Consider the following 19,038-nt stretch of genomic DNA (forward strand, 5'->3'; position numbering starts at 1 on the left):
TATAGTCATGAATAGATATGACCACATGTACAAAGAGTAATAAAAAGAACTGAATAAGAATAAAGTGATCACTAGTATTATTTTATTGTTTTAAACAATTAAGTCATGGTTAACACAGTTACAACGACTAAAATAGAGATATGAATCCCAAAAAATTTAACTTGTGTGACATATCACTGGTATTTAGAGAGAATGACCAGCAACGAGTAAATACAAATAAATACAAATATGTATGTGACTTTGAAGGTTTGTAAACTTAAACAAAATGAGTAAGGAAAAATATTAAACATTAGACTGATGGTTATTTTATTATTACACAGTTTGAAACAGTCTAAAATCTTGTGTGCACTGTGCTCAGACTACAATAAATGTTCAAATTTTAAGATGAAAATGAACAGTGATGTACACAGTTGCAAAGAAAACAATTTAGTTTTTGCATTATAATTAAGGCAGCTCATAGAAATCTCCTTGTCTCCACAAACTATTTCTGCTGGTGAATTTATTTAAAAAGGCTACAGGTACTATAACTTTTATCTGGAGGAATACACATGTCAAGTCATTCACCAAAGATCTTGGCATGAAAAGCTTACATAACTTGTCTTAAAGTTTCTGAGTGCTTTATTCAAAGCCACTGCAGTGAATCTAGCTTATGAGTGTTAAGTTCCCAAAACATATGCTCAAAAGCTGTATCACTACTTCATTAGCAAGCAAAACAATACCATAATAAGTAAAGTAGCTTGAATGTTTTTAAGACAGTGGTGTATCAGCACATAGTTGTTGGTCATTACCAGCTACTATTACAGCTCATGTGTAATTCTGCAGACTCAAACAAAATAGATCTACCCATACTCTAATGTGTGGATCACATTCATGGCTCAGAACTTCATTATTGTAGGTGAGTGGTCACCTTCTTTGGCATCAAATTCCATCATCCCTACTTCATAATTTCATTAATGATTACATTATTTCCACTTAAATATGAGGCAGGGATCTATGTACCAGATGATGCACTGACAAACAAATTCTAGGAGGAGGAAAACCACGAAGAAAACTGGAATGATTCACTTTATAGGAATGGATGGCACGGTACTGAGAGAACGAGGGTTGAAAACATGAACGAGTGAGTCCCATCCACAGTCAGCAATCTGTCCTACCACATGGCTATTGAAGTCCAAACCATACACGAACTCTGAGTGATGCTTTACTGTCTCCACTGCTTCTGATGACACTTTGAAGTCCCAAATCCTGAAGAAAAGAGATCATTGAGATAACTTGTACACAATACACAAAGTAGTACAACATTAAAAAAAAAAATCAGCATGAAGACAGTGTGATATATTAATTCAGTCTACAGTATTCTTGTTACATACAAAATCTGATATTGTTTAAGTTTTCATCAACAGCTTCTGAACTTGTTTACAGACAGTAAAATAACAATCATAAGAGAACAATGACAGAGGAAAAAAAAAAAAAAAAGATTAATCATAGTAGTGACTGAATAGGAAATGATGTAAGTTCAGGGATAGGGTACAAAATTAGATGGTATTTAAATGTTCTGGATTTCACATTTTGACACAGCAACCTGAAAAAGTATGAAATAGAAAAAAAAAAAAAAAAAAAAAATTTTTCATTCTGGAAGTCCAAATCATGTGCCCTTCCTTTTTAACCTACCATTGAAAAGCTAGGATAATGTGTATCGACAGCATTAGCCCCTTAACTTAAAACGCCGAGTTATCTCATTTTTATTATTTTGACAGGAACTTAAAATCCCGAGTATTCACAGGCAACTTAAAGACAGACCCTCGGAAATATAAAACCCCACTTATATCTGCTTCAGAGCTGGTAGTTATATGTTCGGTTGCTAGCGAGCATATGGTAGTACATTTGTAGCCTGGCTGTCGTGTTTTCTTTGAAAAGGTTACCAGTAGATATCGCCTTTACACAACGAAACACGGACTCTCAGACTCTTCCTTTAGTAATGCTTTCGAAAAACGATATATATAGTGCAAACACACACACACACACACACACACACACACACACACACACACACACACACACACACACACACACATATATATATATATATATATCCATCCACACATACACAGACACAAGCAGACATTTGTAAACGCAAAGAGTTTTGCCTTTGCAAATGTCTGCTTGTGTCTGTGTATATGCGGATGGATATGTGTGTGTGTGCGCGCGCGCGAGTGTATACCTGTCCTTTTTCCCCCCTAAGGTAAGTCTTTCCGCTCCCGGGATTGGAATGACTCCTTACCCTCTCCCTTAAAACCCACATCCTTTCATCTTTCCCTCTCCTTCCCTCTCTCCTGATGAGGCAACAGTTTGTTGCGAAAGCTTGAATTTTGTGTGTATGTTTGTGTGTCTATCGACCTGCCAGCACTTTCGTTTGGTAAGTCACATCATCTGTGTATATATATATATATATAAAAACAAAGAAGAGGTGACTTACCGAACAAAAGCGCTGGCAGGTCGATAGACACACAAACAAACACAAACATACACACAAAATTCAAGCTTTCGCAACAGACTGTTGCCTCATCAGGAAAGAGGGAAGGAGAGGGGAAGACGAAAGGAAGTGGGTTTTAAGGGAGAGGGTAAGGAGTCATTCCAATCCCGGGAGCGGAAAGACTTACCTTAGGGGGAAAAAAGGACAGGTATACACTCGCACACACGCACATATCCATCCACACATACAGACACAAGCAGACATAGGAAATTATATATATATATATATATATATATATATATATATATAATTTCCTATGTCTGCTTGTGTCTGTATGTGTGGATGGATATGTGCGTGTGTGCGAGTGTATATATATATATATAATAGAGGGAAACATTCCACGTGGGAAAAATATATCTAAAAAGAAAGATGATGAAACTTACCAAACAAAAGCGCTGGCAGGTCGATAGACACACAAACAAACACAAACATACACACAAAATTCTAGCTTTCGCAACCAATGGTTGCCTCGTCAGGAAAGAGGGAAGGAGAAGGAAAGACAAAAGGATATGGGTTTTAAGGGAGAGGGTAAGGAGTCATTCCAATCCCGGGAGCGGAAAGACTTACCTTAGGGGGAAAAAAGGACAGGTATACACTCGCACACACACACATATCCATCCACACATACACAGACACAAGCAGACATTTGTAAAGGCAAAGAGTTTGGGCATTTTTTGGGCAGAGATGTCAGTCGGGGCGGATGTACAGAGGCAAAGATGAAGTTGAAAGACAGGTGAGGTATGAGCGGCGGCAAATTGAAATTAGCGGAGATTGAGGCCTGGCGGATAGCGAGAAGAAAGGATATGCTGAAGGGCAAGTTCCCATCTCCGGAGTTCTGACAGGTTGGTGTTAGTGGGAAGTATCCAGATAACCCGGATGGTGTAACACTGTGCCAAGATGTGCTGGCCGTGCACCAAGGCATGTTTAGCCACAGGGTGATCCTCATTACCAACAAACACTGTCTGCCTGTGTCCATTCATGCGAATGGACAGTTTGTTGCTGGTCATTCCCACATAGAACGCTTCACAGTGTAGGCAGGTCAGTTGGTAAATCACGTGGGTGCTTTCACACGTGGCTCTGCCTTTGATCGTGTACACCTTCCGGGTTACAGGACTGGAATAGGTGGTGGTGGGAGGGTGCATGGGACAGGTTTTACACCGGGGGCGGTTACAGGGGTAGGAGCCAGAGGGTAGGGAAGGTGGTTTGGGGATTTCATAGGGATGAACTAAGAGGTTGCGAAGGTTAGGTGGACGGCGGAAAGACACTCTTGGTGGAGTGGGGAGGATTTCATGAAGGATGGATCTCATTTCAGGGCAGGATTTGAGGAAGTCGTATCCCTGCTGGAGAGCCACATTCAGAATCTGATCCAGTCCCGGAAAGTATCCTGTCACAAGTGGGGCACTTTTGGGGTTCTTCTGTGGAAGGTTCCGGGTTTGAGGAGATGAGGATGTGGCTCTGGTTATTTGCTTCTGTACCAGGTCGGGAGGGTAGTTACGGGATGCAAAAGCTGTTTTCAGATTGTTGGTGTAATGGTTCAAGGATTCCGGACTGGAGCAGATTCGTTTGCCACGAAGACCTAGGCTGTAGGGAAGGGACCGTTTGATGTGGAATGGGTGGCAGCTGTCATAATGGAGGTACTGTTGCTTGTTGGTGGGTTTAATGTGGACGGACGTGTGAAGCTGGCCATTGGACAGGTGGAGGTCAACGTCAAGGAAAGTGGCATGGGATTTGGAGTAGGACCAGGTGAATCTGATGGAACCAAAGGAGTTGAGGTTGGAGAGGAAATTCTGGAGTTCTTCTTCACTGTGAGTCCAGATCACGAAAATGTCATCAATAAATCTGTACCAAACTTCGGGTTGGCAGGCCTGGGTAACCAGGAAGGCTTCCTCTAAGCGACCCATGAATAGGTTGGCATACGAGGGGGCCATCCTGGTACCCATGGCTGTTCCCTTTAATTGTTGGTATGTCTGGCCTTCAAAAGTGAAGAAGTTGTGGGTCAGGATGAAGCTGGCTAAGGTAATGAGGAAAGAGGTTTTAGGTAGGGCGGCAGGTGATCGGCGTGAAAGGAAGTGCTCCATCGCAGCGAGGCCCTGGACATGCGGAATATTAGTGTATAAGGAAGTGGCATCAATGGTTACAAGGATGGTTTCCGGGGGTAACAGACTGGGTAGGGATTCCAGGCGTTTGAGAAAGTGGTTGGTGTCTTTGATGAAGGATGGGAGACTGCATGTAATGGGTTGAAGGTGTTGATCTACGTAGGCAGAGATGCGTTCGGTGGGGGCTTGGTAACCAGCTACAATGGGACGGCCGGGATGATTGGGTTTGTGAATTTTGGGAAGAAGGTAGAAGGTAGGGGTGCGGGGTGTTGGTGGGGTCAGGAGGTTGATGGAGTCGGGTGAAAGGTTTTGTAGGGGGCCTAAGGTTCTGAGGATTCCTTGAAGCTCCGCCTGGACATCAGGAATGGGATTGCCTTGGCAAACTTTGTAAGTAGTGTTGTCTGAAAGCTGACGCAGTCCCTCAGCCACATACTCCCGACGATCAAGTACCACAGTTGTGGAACCCTTGTCCGCCGGAAGAATGACGATGGATCGGTCAGCCTTCAGATCACGGATAGCCTGGGCTTCAGCAGTGGTGATGTTGGGAGTAGGATTAAGGTTTTTTAAAAAGGATTGAGAGGCAAGGCTGGAAGTCAGAAATTCCTGGAAGGTTAGGAGAGGGTGATTTTGAGGAAGAGGAGGTGGGTCCCGCTGTGACGGAGGACGGAACTGTTCCAGGCATGGTACAATTTGGATAGTGTCTTGGGGAGTTGGATCCTTAGGAGTAGGATTAGGATCATTTTTCTTCGTGGCAAAGTGATATTTCCAGCAGAGAGTACGGGTGTAGGACAGTAAATCTTTGACGAGGGCTGTTTGGTTAAATCTGGGAGTGGGGCTGAAGGTGAGGCCTTTGGATAGGACAGAGGTTTCGGATTGGGAGAGAGGTTTGGAGGAAAGGTTAACTACTGAATTGGGGTGTTGTGGTTCCAGATTGCGTTGATTGGAATTTTGAGGTTTTGGAGGGAGTGGAGCTGGAAGTGGGAGATTGAGTAGATGGGAGAGACTGGGTTTGTGTGCAATGAGAGGAGGTTGAGGTTTGCTGGAAAGGTTGTGAAGGGTGAGTGAGTTGCCTTTCCGGAGGTGGGAAACCAGGAGATTGGATAGTTTTTTAAGGTGGAGGGTGGCATGCTGCTCTAATTTGCGGTTGGCCTGTAGGAGGATGCTCTGAACAACAGGTGTGGATGTGGGAGAGGAAAGATTGAGGATTTTTATAAAGGATAGGAGTTGATGGGCGTGTTGATTGGCTGAGTGGATGTGTAGGTGAAGGATTAGGTGGGTGAGGGCAATGGATTGTTTGGTTTGGAACTGGTATAGGGACTGATGGAAAGAAGGGTTGCAGCCAGAGATGGGAACTTTAAGTGTGAGGCCTTTGGGGGTGATGCCAAATGTCAGACAAGCCTGAGAAAATAAAATATGGGAGTGTAATCTGGCTAGGGCGAAGGCATGTTTGCGGAGGGAATGTAAATAAAACTTAATGGGGTCGTTGTGAAGGTGTTGTGAGGGTGACATGGTGCTAGAAGGTGGAAAGTGGAACACGAGGCTGAAATGAAAATGAGAATAAATATGAAAAAATATATGGGGAGAGATAAAGGTAAAATTAGAAAGCAAATGGAGATCTGGTGTGAAAAAAGGCGAAAAAGGGTTGGTTAGGGCTGGGCTATGTTGATCCTGTGGTGAACTTGTGTAGGTAGATAATGATGTGCATAAAGGTTAGGTGGTTGTGTTGCCGCCAAAACACGTTAAAGGGTGGAGAAATTCGGGAAAATTTCGAAAAAACTACGTGAGGATGTATTAAAAGGAGTGGTTTGGTGGTGGCAGATTATGGAAATGAAGCTAACAATTGTTTGATGAAGAAATAATGACGTTAAAACCTGTGGGAAGCGGCTAAAAATGATCTGTGATGTGAGAAAAACGGAAATGGAAATAAAGCAAAAGTTATTAAAACTGCCGAAAGGGTTGTTTAATAGCTGAAAGGAACTGTTTGTGGACTGGAAACGGTGGATTTTATAGCAGCAAAGCGGAAAAAAAAATTTTTTTTGGTTATGGTTTGGAAGTGATTTACGTATTATTACGTATTACTGAGTGTATATCGACGGGATAAAATTGTATACTGGATTACGGTAAAAAAGGAGAAGGTGAATAGAAAGTGATGGCAAAAACAGAAGGAGGAAATAAGACGACAGAAAAGACTTCGAAATGTAACAGTGACAATAACGATAACAATAACAAACGTGATTGTTGGCTTCAAATTAATGATATGAATATAATAGAGGGAAACATTCCACGTGGGAAAAATATATCTAAAAAGAAAGATGATGAAACTTACCAAACAAAAGCGCTGGCAGGTCGATAGACACACAAACAAATCCTCAATCTTTCCTCTCCCACATCCACACCTGTTGTTCAGAGCATCCTCCTACAGGCCAACCGCAAATTAGAGCAGCATGCCACCCTCCACCTTAAAAAACTATCCAATCTCCTGGTTTCCCACCTCCGGAAAGGCAACTCACTCACCCTTCACAACCTTTCCAGCAAACCTCAACCTCCTCTCATTGCACACAAACCCAGTCTCTCCCATCTACTCAATCTCCCACTTCCAGCTCCACTCCCTCCAAAACCTCAAAATTCCAATCAACGCAATCTGGAACCACAACACCCCAATTCAGTAGTTAACCTTTCCTCCAAACCTCTCTCCCAATCCGAAACCTCTGTCCTATCCAAAGGCCTCACCTTCAGCCCCACTCCCAGATTTAACCAAACAGCCCTCGTCAAAGATTTACTGTCCTACACCCGTACTCTCTGCTGGAAATATCACTTTGCCACGAAGAAAAATGATCCTAATCCTACTCCTAAGGATCCAACTCCCCAAGACACTATCCAAATTGTACCATGCCTGGAACAGTTCCGTCCTCCGTCACAGCGGGACCCACCTCCTCTTCCTCAAAATCACCCTCTCCTAACCTTCCAGGAATTTCTGACTTCCAGCCTTGCCTCTCAATCCTTTTTAAAAAACCTTAATCCTACTCCCAACATCACCACTGCTGAAGCCCAGGCTATCTGTGATCTGAAGGCTGACCGATCCATCGTCATTCTTCCGGCGGACAAGGGTTCCACAACTGTGGTACTTGATCGTCGGGAGTATGTGGCTGAGGGACTGCGTCAGCTTTCAGACAACACTACTTACAAAGTTTGCCAAGGCAATCCCATTCCTGATGTCCAGGCGGAGCTTCAAGGAATCCTCAGAACCTTAGGCCCCCTACAAAACCTTTCACCCGACTCCATCAACCTCCTGACCCCACCAACACCCCGCACCCCTACCTTCTACCTTCTTCCCAAAATTCACAAACCCAATCATCCCGGCCGTCCCATTGTAGCTGGTTACCAAGCCCCCACCGAACGCATCTCTGCCTACGTAGATCAACACCTTCAACCCATTACATGCAGTCTCCCATCCTTCATCAAAGACACCAACCACTTTCTCAAACGCCTGGAATCCCTACCCAGTCTGTTACCCCCGGAAACCATCCTTGTAACCATTGATGCTACTTCCTTATACACTAATATTCCGCATGTCCAGGGCCTCGCTGCGATGGAGCACTTCCTTTCACGCCGATCACCTGCCGCCCTACCTAAAACCTCTTTCCTCATTACCTTAGCCAGCTTCATCCTGACCCACAACTTCTTCACTTTTGAAGGCCAGACATACCAACAATTAAAGGGAACAGCCATGGGTACCAGGATGGCCCCCTCGTATGCCAACCTATTCATGGGTCGCTTAGAGGAAGCCTTCCTGGTTACCCAGGCCTGCCAACCCGAAGTTTGGTACAGATTTATTGATGACATTTTCGTGATCTGGACTCACAGTGAAGAAGAACTCCAGAATTTCCTCTCCAACCTCAACTCCTTTGGTTCCATCAGATTCACCTGGTCCTACTCCAAATCCCATGCCACTTTCCTTGACGTTGACCTCCACCTGTCCAATGGCCAGCTTCACACGTCCGTCCACATTAAACCCACCAACAAGCAACAGTACCTCCATTATGACAGCTGCCACCCATTCCACATCAAACGGTCCCTTCCCTACAGCCTAGGTCTTCGTGGCAAACGAATCTGCTCCAGTCCGGAATCCTTGAACCATTACACCAACAATCTGAAAACAGCTTTTGCATCCCGTAACTACCCTCCCGACCTGGTACAGAAGCAAATAACCAGAGCCACATCCTCATCTCCTCAAACCCGGAACCTTCCACAGAAGAACCCCAAAAGTGCCCCACTTGTGACAGGATACTTTCCGGGACTGGATCAGATTCTGAATGTGGCTCTCCAGCAGGGATACGACTTCCTCAAATCCTGCCCTGAAATGAGATCCATCCTTCATGAAATCCTCCCCACTCCACCAAGAGTGTCTTTCCGCCGTCCACCTAACCTTCGCAACCTCTTAGTTCATCCCTATGAAATCCCCAAACCACCTTCCCTACCCTCTGGCTCCTACCCCTGTAACCGCCCCCGGTGTAAAACCTGTCCCATGCACCCTCCCACCACCACCTATTCCAGTCCTGTAACCCGGAAGGTGTACACGATCAAAGGCAGAGCCACGTGTGAAAGCACCCACGTGATTTACCAACTGACCTGCCTACACTGTGAAGCGTTCTATGTGGGAATGACCAGCAACAAACTGTCCATTCGCATGAATGGACACAGGCAGACAGTGTTTGTTGGTAATGAGGATCACCCTGTGGCTAAACATGCCTTGGTGCACGGCCAGCACATCTTGGCACAGTGTTACACCATCCGGGTTATCTGGATACTTCCCACTAACACCAACCTGTCAGAACTCCGGAGATGGGAACTTGCCCTTCAGCATATCCTTTCTTCTCGCTATCCGCCAGGCCTCAATCTCCGCTAATTTCAATTTGCCGCCGCTCATACCTCACCTGTCTTTCAACTTCATCTTTGCCTCTGTACATCCGCCCCGACTGACATCTCTGCCCAAAAAATGCCCAAACTCTTTGCCTTTACAAATGTCTGCTTGTGTCTGTGTATGTGTGGATGGATATGTGTGTGTGTGCGAGTGTATACCTGTCCTTTTTTCCCCCTAAGGTAAGTCTTTCCGCTCCCGGGATTGGAATGACTCCTTACCCTCTCCCTTAAAACCCATATCCTTTTGTCTTTCCTTCTCCTTCCCTCTTTCCTGACGAGGCAACCATTGGTTGCGAAAGCTAGAATTTTGTGTGTATGTTTGTGTTTGTTTGTGTGTCTATCGACCTGCCAGCGCTTTTGTTTGGTAAGTTTCATCATCTTTCTTTTTTTTATATATATATATATATAATGTTTCCCTCTATTATAACTATATATATATATATATATTTTTGTGTGTGTGTGTGTGGGGGGGGGGGGGGGGGGGGGAGTGAGAGGTCATTAAAGGGTTAACATAACTTTTTTTCCAAATTATGTTCCAAAAATATTTTTTTTTATTAATGAAATACATCCTATAATGAATGACATTACATATGAACACACAAAGATGGTTTTAAAAGCTCAAAATAATGAGTTACAAAATTTTGAAAATCACCAATGATAAAATCCCGAGTATACTCACGCACTGGACTCTTGATTATACTGAAACTTGAAGTCATTTTTTAGTTTATGTGTAATTATGAAGTCTAACCATGTATTTCACAACATTTTTCTGTGAACATAAATCTTGAAGGAGCTAGCTGAAGCACAGTGAGTGTATTTATCTCTAACCATTGCTGAACATTGGGCATTCAACTGACTAACTGCCGTCACTTTCAGTCTCTAATTAAGTAACATCATATTCTTCTTCACTTTCTGAGCTACTAAATTCAATGTCAAACTCAAGATCATTATAGTAATTCTTTTTCTGAAAGCGTTGCCTAAACAACAATATAAGAGAGAGTGTGAAAGCATGTGTTGTGTTGTCTAGGTCCAAAGCTCCACACAGTAAAGACAATATCTGGTGACAACAACCTCAACCAAAACGTGACAGCCAGGTTACAAATGTAGTACCAGATACTCTTGAGTGGCTGAACATGTAACTGTCGGTGATGAAACGGATATAAGTGGGGATTTTTTTTTTTTAGGTCTGTTCTCAAGTTGCCCAAGTGTACTAGGGATTTTAAGTTTCTGTCAAAATAAAATCAAGATAACTCAGGGTTTTATGTTAAGGGATTAAGGCAGGACTGGAACAGTGTGACTCTTAAGATAGTTCCCTCCAATGAGTGTTTCCTCCTCGAACACTACTCGGGCAGTGTCGTCACAGTGCAGCAGCAGCCCTCAGTTCGTTTGCTTATCAGCAATTCAGTGGGGCAGCATCTTTTTGACTTCGAAGAGGCATCACTGTTTTGTTAGTACACTTCCTCTAGGCATTTTGTTCAGTAACATCACACGATCATTCAAGTTGTCATTGTGTTTATTGCCATGGCCATCATTCTAGTTTCATTCCGGTTATTTCTATGGCTTTTTTTTTTTTAAAGAGCGTTTGTCATGAGGAATGGGAGATAAAGGACTTTCTGTACATAATTCCAATGAAAAACCTCAAAGTTTAATATGTATTTCTTTTTGCTCCGTGAAGTGACACACAGGCATTACTCCTATGACGAACAATGTCCTCTTGTCAATAACTTAAAGGTAGAGGTACATGAGTTGACTGAGCCATCGAATCTCGAAGAAGAGAGTTTCATTGCGTCATATGCCGCACACTTAAAATTACCTAAAGCTCAGAAATGCATCAGCAATGGCTTACTCTTAAAATAATTTGCAACAGAAATGCCAAAAGCATTTGATTCCGATGATGATGCCGCCGTACATTTTAAAACAGCAGCTATGCCGCATAACACTGAATTCACGGTATGATATACAACATAAAAAAGAAACAACAGTTTAACTGCAAAGGGTTGGTACAATTTTTTGTGTGTGGGGACAAGAGTACTGATTGAACTGATCCTAAAGTTTGCGTCATGTAAGAAGGCGGTCAGTTTTCAGCCATTCTGCGTATCCCCCTCCACTAGGCACTGGCAGAGAGTTACAGCTAGAGAGCGAGAATCTCACTTCTACATGCTGCACTGTTGCCGTACTTGGTGACAACCGAATTATTCATTCAACTGTCAATTTTTTTATTGTTTCATTTTTTTCCTTGCAGCAGTATAACTGTGAACATGTATCTGTAAATGTTTAAGTGTGATTTAAAAAAAAAAAGTCAAGTGACGGCAATAAATGTGAAGTACTTCACAAGCAGGTGAGGTGGATTATTTACTGCATTTATAACTTTTTCAAACGTGAATTTGAAAGCAGGTCTCCTACCGTTGACATTTGAAAACACAAGAACGGACTGCAGAACCAGGTGGTGTCGGCAAGAGAACTGTAAAAGGAATTGTAAATGAAAGTGTCAGAGCTGTAGCAACCACAGAAACAGTTGGTTTCGTGTCGCCTGGAAAGCACTGAAATCGCAAGGAACCTGTAACACCAATGGATGGTTTTAACAACGCTATTTTAAAATGCTTGATGTGAATGATGAATGCCCGACATCACATAAACCTGTAATAGTTATGCAGCTTCGTCAATGTAAATGCGGTTCCAGATACATTAAGAAGAGAGTTTTAGATCAAAGAAGTGACATAGATGCAGCATGAACTATATCCCATATAAAGATTCATGATACAAGAGAAGGAGGTAGTTCATCATTGTATTACCTTGATGAGTCAGTCAGAATATTTTGAAAAAGATCTGCTGGAAAATGTGTAATGGTAGTGGCAGATTTAAAGTTCTCATAGGAATAAGTTCTTGGATAATTATTCTTCGTGTTGGCTCTTCTTCTGGTTTTGTTTCTGAGATTAAACTTTTATTTACGTGTAAGAAAAACAGCAGTGATTACCATTTGGAAATGAACGCTGTCATTTTCATGATGTGATTCACAATTCTTGTCATACCTTGCTTTGAAGTTGGTCATTGTCAATTATAATTCAAATGTTATAGAGAAAACATCAATTACAAACACTGGAAAAGCGGATATTTTTCCCTAGCTTAAAAACAAAAATATTAAGCACTGTATAAACCAGACTCGTGCCAATCTCCTGCAGCCTGTCAATTTATACAAGTCACGTGACAGAATGTACAAACTTGACCTCCTTGCATGTGAATGGGGTCACACAGTTTAACATTTACCCCCGTGTCACTGTCAGTGTAGCCCCATAGAAATGATTTGGGCAAAGGGTTTTAAGGCTATGTGGGAGAAAGAAATGAATGATTCAAGATAACATACAGTGAATCGCTTGTGCACGAGACAATAGACAATGATGCAATAGACAACATTCCACCTGCAGCTGGCGCACTGTCTATGCGGCATGCTGAAACGCTTCAGAAAGAAGAATTTGATAGGGAAGTGATGATGGATATGTGCCTTGAACCTCCCATTGTAAATTTACAATCATATTGTTCAGAAATTGACTCAAACAGAAGTGACGATGGTGTTATGATATAGACTTTGGAACAAAGTAATAACATTTCATAGTTTTACAGACTCATGGTTTAAAAAATGTGTTCGTCAACATATCAGCTGCATACATAATAATGGAGAACTTCCTAGCCTTTTTGATTAGGACTTTGCATCCTTTTAATTAAGAAGACTATAACGTTCAAAATATTGCCCAAGGAGCAGTTAAGCTTCTCCCATCATGTTGTATGCGAGAATGCAGCTGGATAAATTCGTCAGAAGTCCTATTTCCACATGTAAACATATGTCATTTTCAAGGCACAAACTTAAGGCCCTAAAATGACAGTAACTGTTACTTGTCGAGATATCTGGGGTTTTTGATGTGATCGGCCAGCATTCCCTGGAGTTGGTTAATTGTTTGCTTATTCAAAGGATTATAAATGTGGTCTCTCACTGTAACATTGGATGTGTTAGTTTACAATCATAATGCCCATTAACAGCGAAAAGTATGACATTTTTACTTATTATGCAGTTCAAATTACAATAAATGGTAATTACTGCAAGCAGTTTCAATGACCTTATCGTTAGCCAATTGCCATTTTGAGAAAAATTATACTTCATATCTTCACAAAGCTGTGTCAGCTGTTCTCGCCTCCCAACGTCATGCAGAGTAAATCTGTGGAGCAGTGGACGCAACGTCGTCAAGACATGAATTAATATTTCTCTCATGACGATTGATCGAAATTGGTTTTAATATTTATTATTCCCCTCATATATTTGAATGTGTAATGTGTAATGTACCGTAGGCAAATGAGCTGACTGTTGTCTGTAGCAACACAATTCGGCAACGTAGACTTCGTTGACCCGTGCTCTGCTGCCATGCATGCGCAGTTGTCTTTGAAATTTTTAGAGCATATTATCCTTGAGTCTATCACTGATAGCCTTTTATACATATTTTCATTACATTTGGCTTCTAAACAAGGCAAATGGTATTTCATGTTCTAAAGTAAGTATAAGTTGGTCTTACTGTTGCTGCTCAGCTATCATTTCTTAATTTTTTGCCCCATGATTTACCATTGATCCTTAAGTCAGCTTGTTACGGGAGATAGAAAATTCTCATTCATTGAAAAGTTCAACACACAGAGTAATGAATACATTTAGGACATACCTTGTAGTGAAATCATACGCAACAGATGCTAATACTGAGAGATGATGTGGAGAGAACTTCACCCTTCGAACTGCAAATTCGCATCCCTAGAAAGAGAAATAATTATTACAGAAAACCAAAGCAATATTCAATATAAGAAGTTATTTTATCTTTTCATTTCATGTATGAAACTGCCAAAATAATATAACTGCCAAATGAAAAGTGCTTGCCTATCCTGTTGCTGAAAATATGAATGCCTTCAACTTAATACAATTTTCTCTATCGATTACAGTGATAAAGGACCCAATGTACCATTTTGAAAATATAAATTATACACTTTTTTCATATTCATAAACCAATAATATCTTACAGATGCTGCTTTATCTATCTATCTATCTATCTATCAGATGTCTTCCTCCAACATCAAAGGTCATTTGTTGCATTCTAAGTTCCACAATTTATAATTGCCCTCCTGTAGACTACTTCTTGCCATAACTTTTATTCCCTCTACTCATTTTTTCCTTTGCCCACCTAATTTACTTTTCATCACAGGTATTTATTTTCCAAGTTATTTGTGCCAGCTACCTCTCCTCCAGTAACCACCTCATGTGACTAACTTTATCCCTCATGTGACTAACTTTATCTTGATGACAGCTACTATGCAACAATAATTCTGATTATTGAACTCAACAATGTTATACAGTTAGCTCTTATAGCAATTTTTATTCAATGTATCACTGATGACAAATCTAGGAGACCACTCAAAACAGAGGAGAGAAATGATGATCAGTTGGGAGTATGAGTTAGCTAAATATGTTTTTTTTTTCTTTTTTCATTAAGGGGTGAAATACATTCTGTAATACGATTTCTACCACTCCTCATACAAACATAAGCTACTGAACTAAGGAATTTTTCCTGTCTTGCACAATCTCAGAGTAATCGAGACTCATTCATTACCACATAATTTAATTTATGAGCCAAGAAATTGACGCATAATTTGACATGCTGAACATTTGCAAACAGGGACCTCTAAATCTGCCCACAACTTGCTAAAACAATGGTACTTTTGAAATACGGTACCTTCCAGTATAAGAGCAAGTTTTCACACCATTAGTGACAGTGCCCATTTCGGCAAAACATAGCAGACCTTAAGAGTTATGCTCTTTCTGTCTCCCATATTCTTGTTTTGAATTTTTTAACTGCTACTTACCTTCTGTTCAAAGATTGGCATTGAGAAACTACGGAGATCCCACCCCCGGATGAGGCCATCTGAACCACCTGTGGCTAGAATATTTTGGTCGTACTTGCACCAATCACAACTAAGCACCTCAGCATCATGTGCTCGTAATGTCATCGTAGCACGTTGTGGCATATGCGAGTTCCATATTCGCAGTGTTCCATCACCTACAGGATAGTATGATGATCAATTAATTCACAAAATAATGAGAGATTACAACATTAAAAGTGTGTGTGTGTGTGTGTGTGTGTGTGTATGTGTGTGTGTGTGTGCACACGCACACATGTACATGCATCAAGAATAATTTAAAATGTTTAAATGTTGTTATACTATGAATTTATTTTATTAATAAAGTGAGAACAACTCTGGCATGTTACAACCATTAATATGAACCATTATTATCTGTACATATAGAATGCTATATGTACATTACATGTATACTTCAATATTTTGTATTTTACAATATGACAGATGACCAGAAATGTCTGAAACTACGGTAGTCTCCGTTAACTCAAAGGTGAATGTGACCAAGACAGAAAATTAAAGAAATAGTAATACCAACAATATTTAGTTTGAGACTGCATGATTTTTGACTGTTTTATATTCTACTATACATAACTATATGTGCACATTAGGTGGTAAAATTTGAAGTGATCACTTTAGCTATGTTACAAATTTTCTAAATCCTGTAAGGATGTTATTCTCTGATGATATAGCATAGAAATGACTGTCCCTGGCCTTCAACTACAGAAGGTTTGCTTTTTTCTGGTATAAGATCTAGTTATCTATAGATATGGCTAAAACAATTATGTAACACACGAGCTTACCCACAAAAATATTTGAAAGAAAAGCAGGGAGAAAGCTAAGAGGATCTTGAACTTATGTGAAAGGAGGTTTCTTTTTCTTGATACAAAAGAGGAGGGGGAAGTAGTCTGTCATGCTTAATTGATTTATTTCCTAAAGATAATAAAAAGGTTCAGCTAACCAAGGTTCACTTTGAAAATTAATCATTATACAAGAAAATGGAAATATGTATCTCTAAACTAGCAAAAATGAATGTGTGTTAATGAAACGTACTTGAATAATGCGTTACACATCATTGTTTTGCCAATGACATTGTACTGGCTTTATGTTTACATATATTAAACACAACTAGACAATTAATAAATCAGAAATATTAATGAAGTAACAAATAAAGAGAATACAAACTTTAGGCATTGTAGAAACACACCTGAGACAGAGGCGAAGCATGAAGGAACATGTGGAGACCACATAGCATTGTAAACTAGTTGGGAGTGTCCCAAGAATGTTGCCAGAGAGTTTGAACGGTTTGGATCCCACTGCAAGAGAATTATAGAGATATATAACTTCTTAACATTCAGGATAGTTTTTAATTTTTAACTGCAAAATATTTAATATTAGCAACGGATTAGGTTTTGGATCTCTACCATACATGAACTGGAACAGTGACTGAGGAATGGGTGATATGCACTGAAAATGTTCCTCTTCTTGCAAATTTGAGTAATCACAATTGCAATTATTTAAAGTGTTAACTCATCATCATTTCCGGAATCATCACTGGAGTTTTGTTTTTAGTAAACACTACCATTCCCCCAGTGATTCTCCATTTTCATGTTTTGGAGAGATTTACTATAAAAAGTAACCAACATCATAAGTTGTGATGTACCCTGACGAGCCAAAAATTATGCTGACTGCAAGACTAAAGCCCACTTGGTGATAAGGAAAGTATGTAAGTGGAATGGAAACAAATGAGGAATCATTCTAACAATGATGACGTCTAGTGACATGGGTTAACTTTGACAAAGGGCAGGCTGTTATGGCTCAGTGCTTGGGAATGAGCTTTTCTGAATAGTGAAGCTGGTCGACTGACTAAGTACTTCTGCCATGAGCACCTACAGAAAGTGGTTGAAGGACTGTGAAAGCACAAGTAGGTAATAAGGTGTTTGACTTCCAGGTCTTATCACAGGATGCTGAGATTAGAGGCTTGCCTGCTCTGTAAAGTAGAGTAGGAATGATCTATGGCAGATGTGATGACCAGAGTACAGTGTTAGTACACCCACAAGTGCTTAGGAATGCATCATTATGTGGCTCTGAGCAGACAAACCCTGTGCATTCCTGTGCTGACCCAATGACATCGCCATTTACAACAGCAATGTGCACAAGATAATTGAAATTGGACCATGGATCAACAGAAATGTATTACCTGTCTGAGTGGATCAAGTTTCTTACTACACCAATTCAATGGTCATGTCCAGACATGCTGCACCCAGGCAAATGGCTGCTTGAAATATAACTGGACCACTGACATTTGGCAGTTGGGGCAGTGTTGTGCTATGGAGGACACTCACTTTGCCTTCCATGGGACATAAGCAGTAATCAAAAGCATTATGACATTTGTGGACTATGGAAAATTATTGCAGACCACCTGCAGCCCTTCATGTTTCAGGTCTTCTCAAGTGGTGATGGCATATTCCAGCAGAATAACTGCCTTGTCACAAGGCCAGAATCGTGCTAGAGTGATTGGAGCAGCACAATAGAGAGCTCACACTGAAGTCTTGATCACCAAATCCGCCTGATGTAAATACAATGTAACACATCGAATATACTACTAGATGTCAGCTTTCCACCAACATACTACCAGTCCATAATTTGTAGGCATTGCATAACCTGTGTCTAAACAGCTGGTGCTACATACCTCCAGAAATCTACCAAGGACTTACTGAATCAATGAAATGCAGAATCTATTGCTCTCCAGTGGTGGACCAACATACTACTGAGCAGGTGGTCAATGTTTTGGCTCACTAGTGTATTTGACTGCTTCTTTCTGCCAACACTTGCAAGGCATTTCAAAAAATTCACATTAAAATTTAAATTATTTGGGGAATTGGGTTTTATTCTATACAGAAAGGTGACAGAAAATACATACATGGACGGCAAAATAAGATTTATTATATTACTACACAAATTGTCTCAGGGATTAACAATTATTAAGGTTGTTGACAAATTATTTTGTAGTTCCCTTTATGGATATCAGATTACACTGTTTGGAAGTGACAAGACCATTAACTCTGAATTAATATGGTGTTTTTCTATCTCGTCTTTGTAGCCAACTGACCTGTATGTCTGACACTCGTACAGAGGACCCTGGTTCAATTTCCAGTAATTCCATGGATTTTTCCTAGGTAGGAGGACTGGAATAGAGTGGAGTCAGCCTCATGATATCAACTGAAGAAACGCCTTCCCTCCATATTGCATCCACACAATGCACATGGCAGAGGATCACACAGTGGCCAGTCAACATCATGAAATCTTCAACACCTGATTGCGGAATTTTTCTTTTTTTCTTATTTTTCTTTCCTTTTTCAACCTCATAGCTGCCATGTTCCCAATGTCTCCACTTCAAGTAACAATAAAGTGAATATATTCATAACAGGTTAAAATTGTTTGCTGGATCTGGCCTCAAAACCATTAAGAGGTAATTTTGTTGGGAGTGACCTACAAACCATGGATGCATCACATATTGACTAAAAGTTTCATCTTTTCACTTGTTAC

The 19,038-nt window shown here is 40.8% G+C and overlaps 1 protein-coding gene across 1 annotated transcript in view; it reads right to left on the minus strand.

Moving 5' to 3' along the window:
* Positions 1-282: 282 nt before the first annotated feature.
* LOC126418785 (peroxisomal targeting signal 2 receptor) overlaps positions 283-19,038 on the minus strand; it is a 46,475-nt gene continuing 27,719 nt past the window's right edge. Inside the window, exons 5-8 of the mRNA XM_050085717.1 lie at positions 16,697-16,805; positions 15,439-15,632; positions 14,250-14,335; positions 283-1,245 (exon numbers count right to left, since the gene is read on the minus strand). Coding sequence (XP_049941674.1) covers positions 1,062-1,245; positions 14,250-14,335; positions 15,439-15,632; positions 16,697-16,805 — 573 coding nt within the window. The 3' untranslated portion in view covers positions 283-1,061. The remainder of the gene's footprint in view (positions 1,246-14,249; positions 14,336-15,438; positions 15,633-16,696; positions 16,806-19,038) is intronic.

The sequence above is a fragment of the Schistocerca serialis genome, chromosome 9 (assembly GCF_023864345.2).
Source record: "Schistocerca serialis cubense isolate TAMUIC-IGC-003099 chromosome 9, iqSchSeri2.2, whole genome shotgun sequence".
Taxonomy (NCBI): Eukaryota; Metazoa; Arthropoda; class Insecta; order Orthoptera; family Acrididae; genus Schistocerca; species Schistocerca serialis.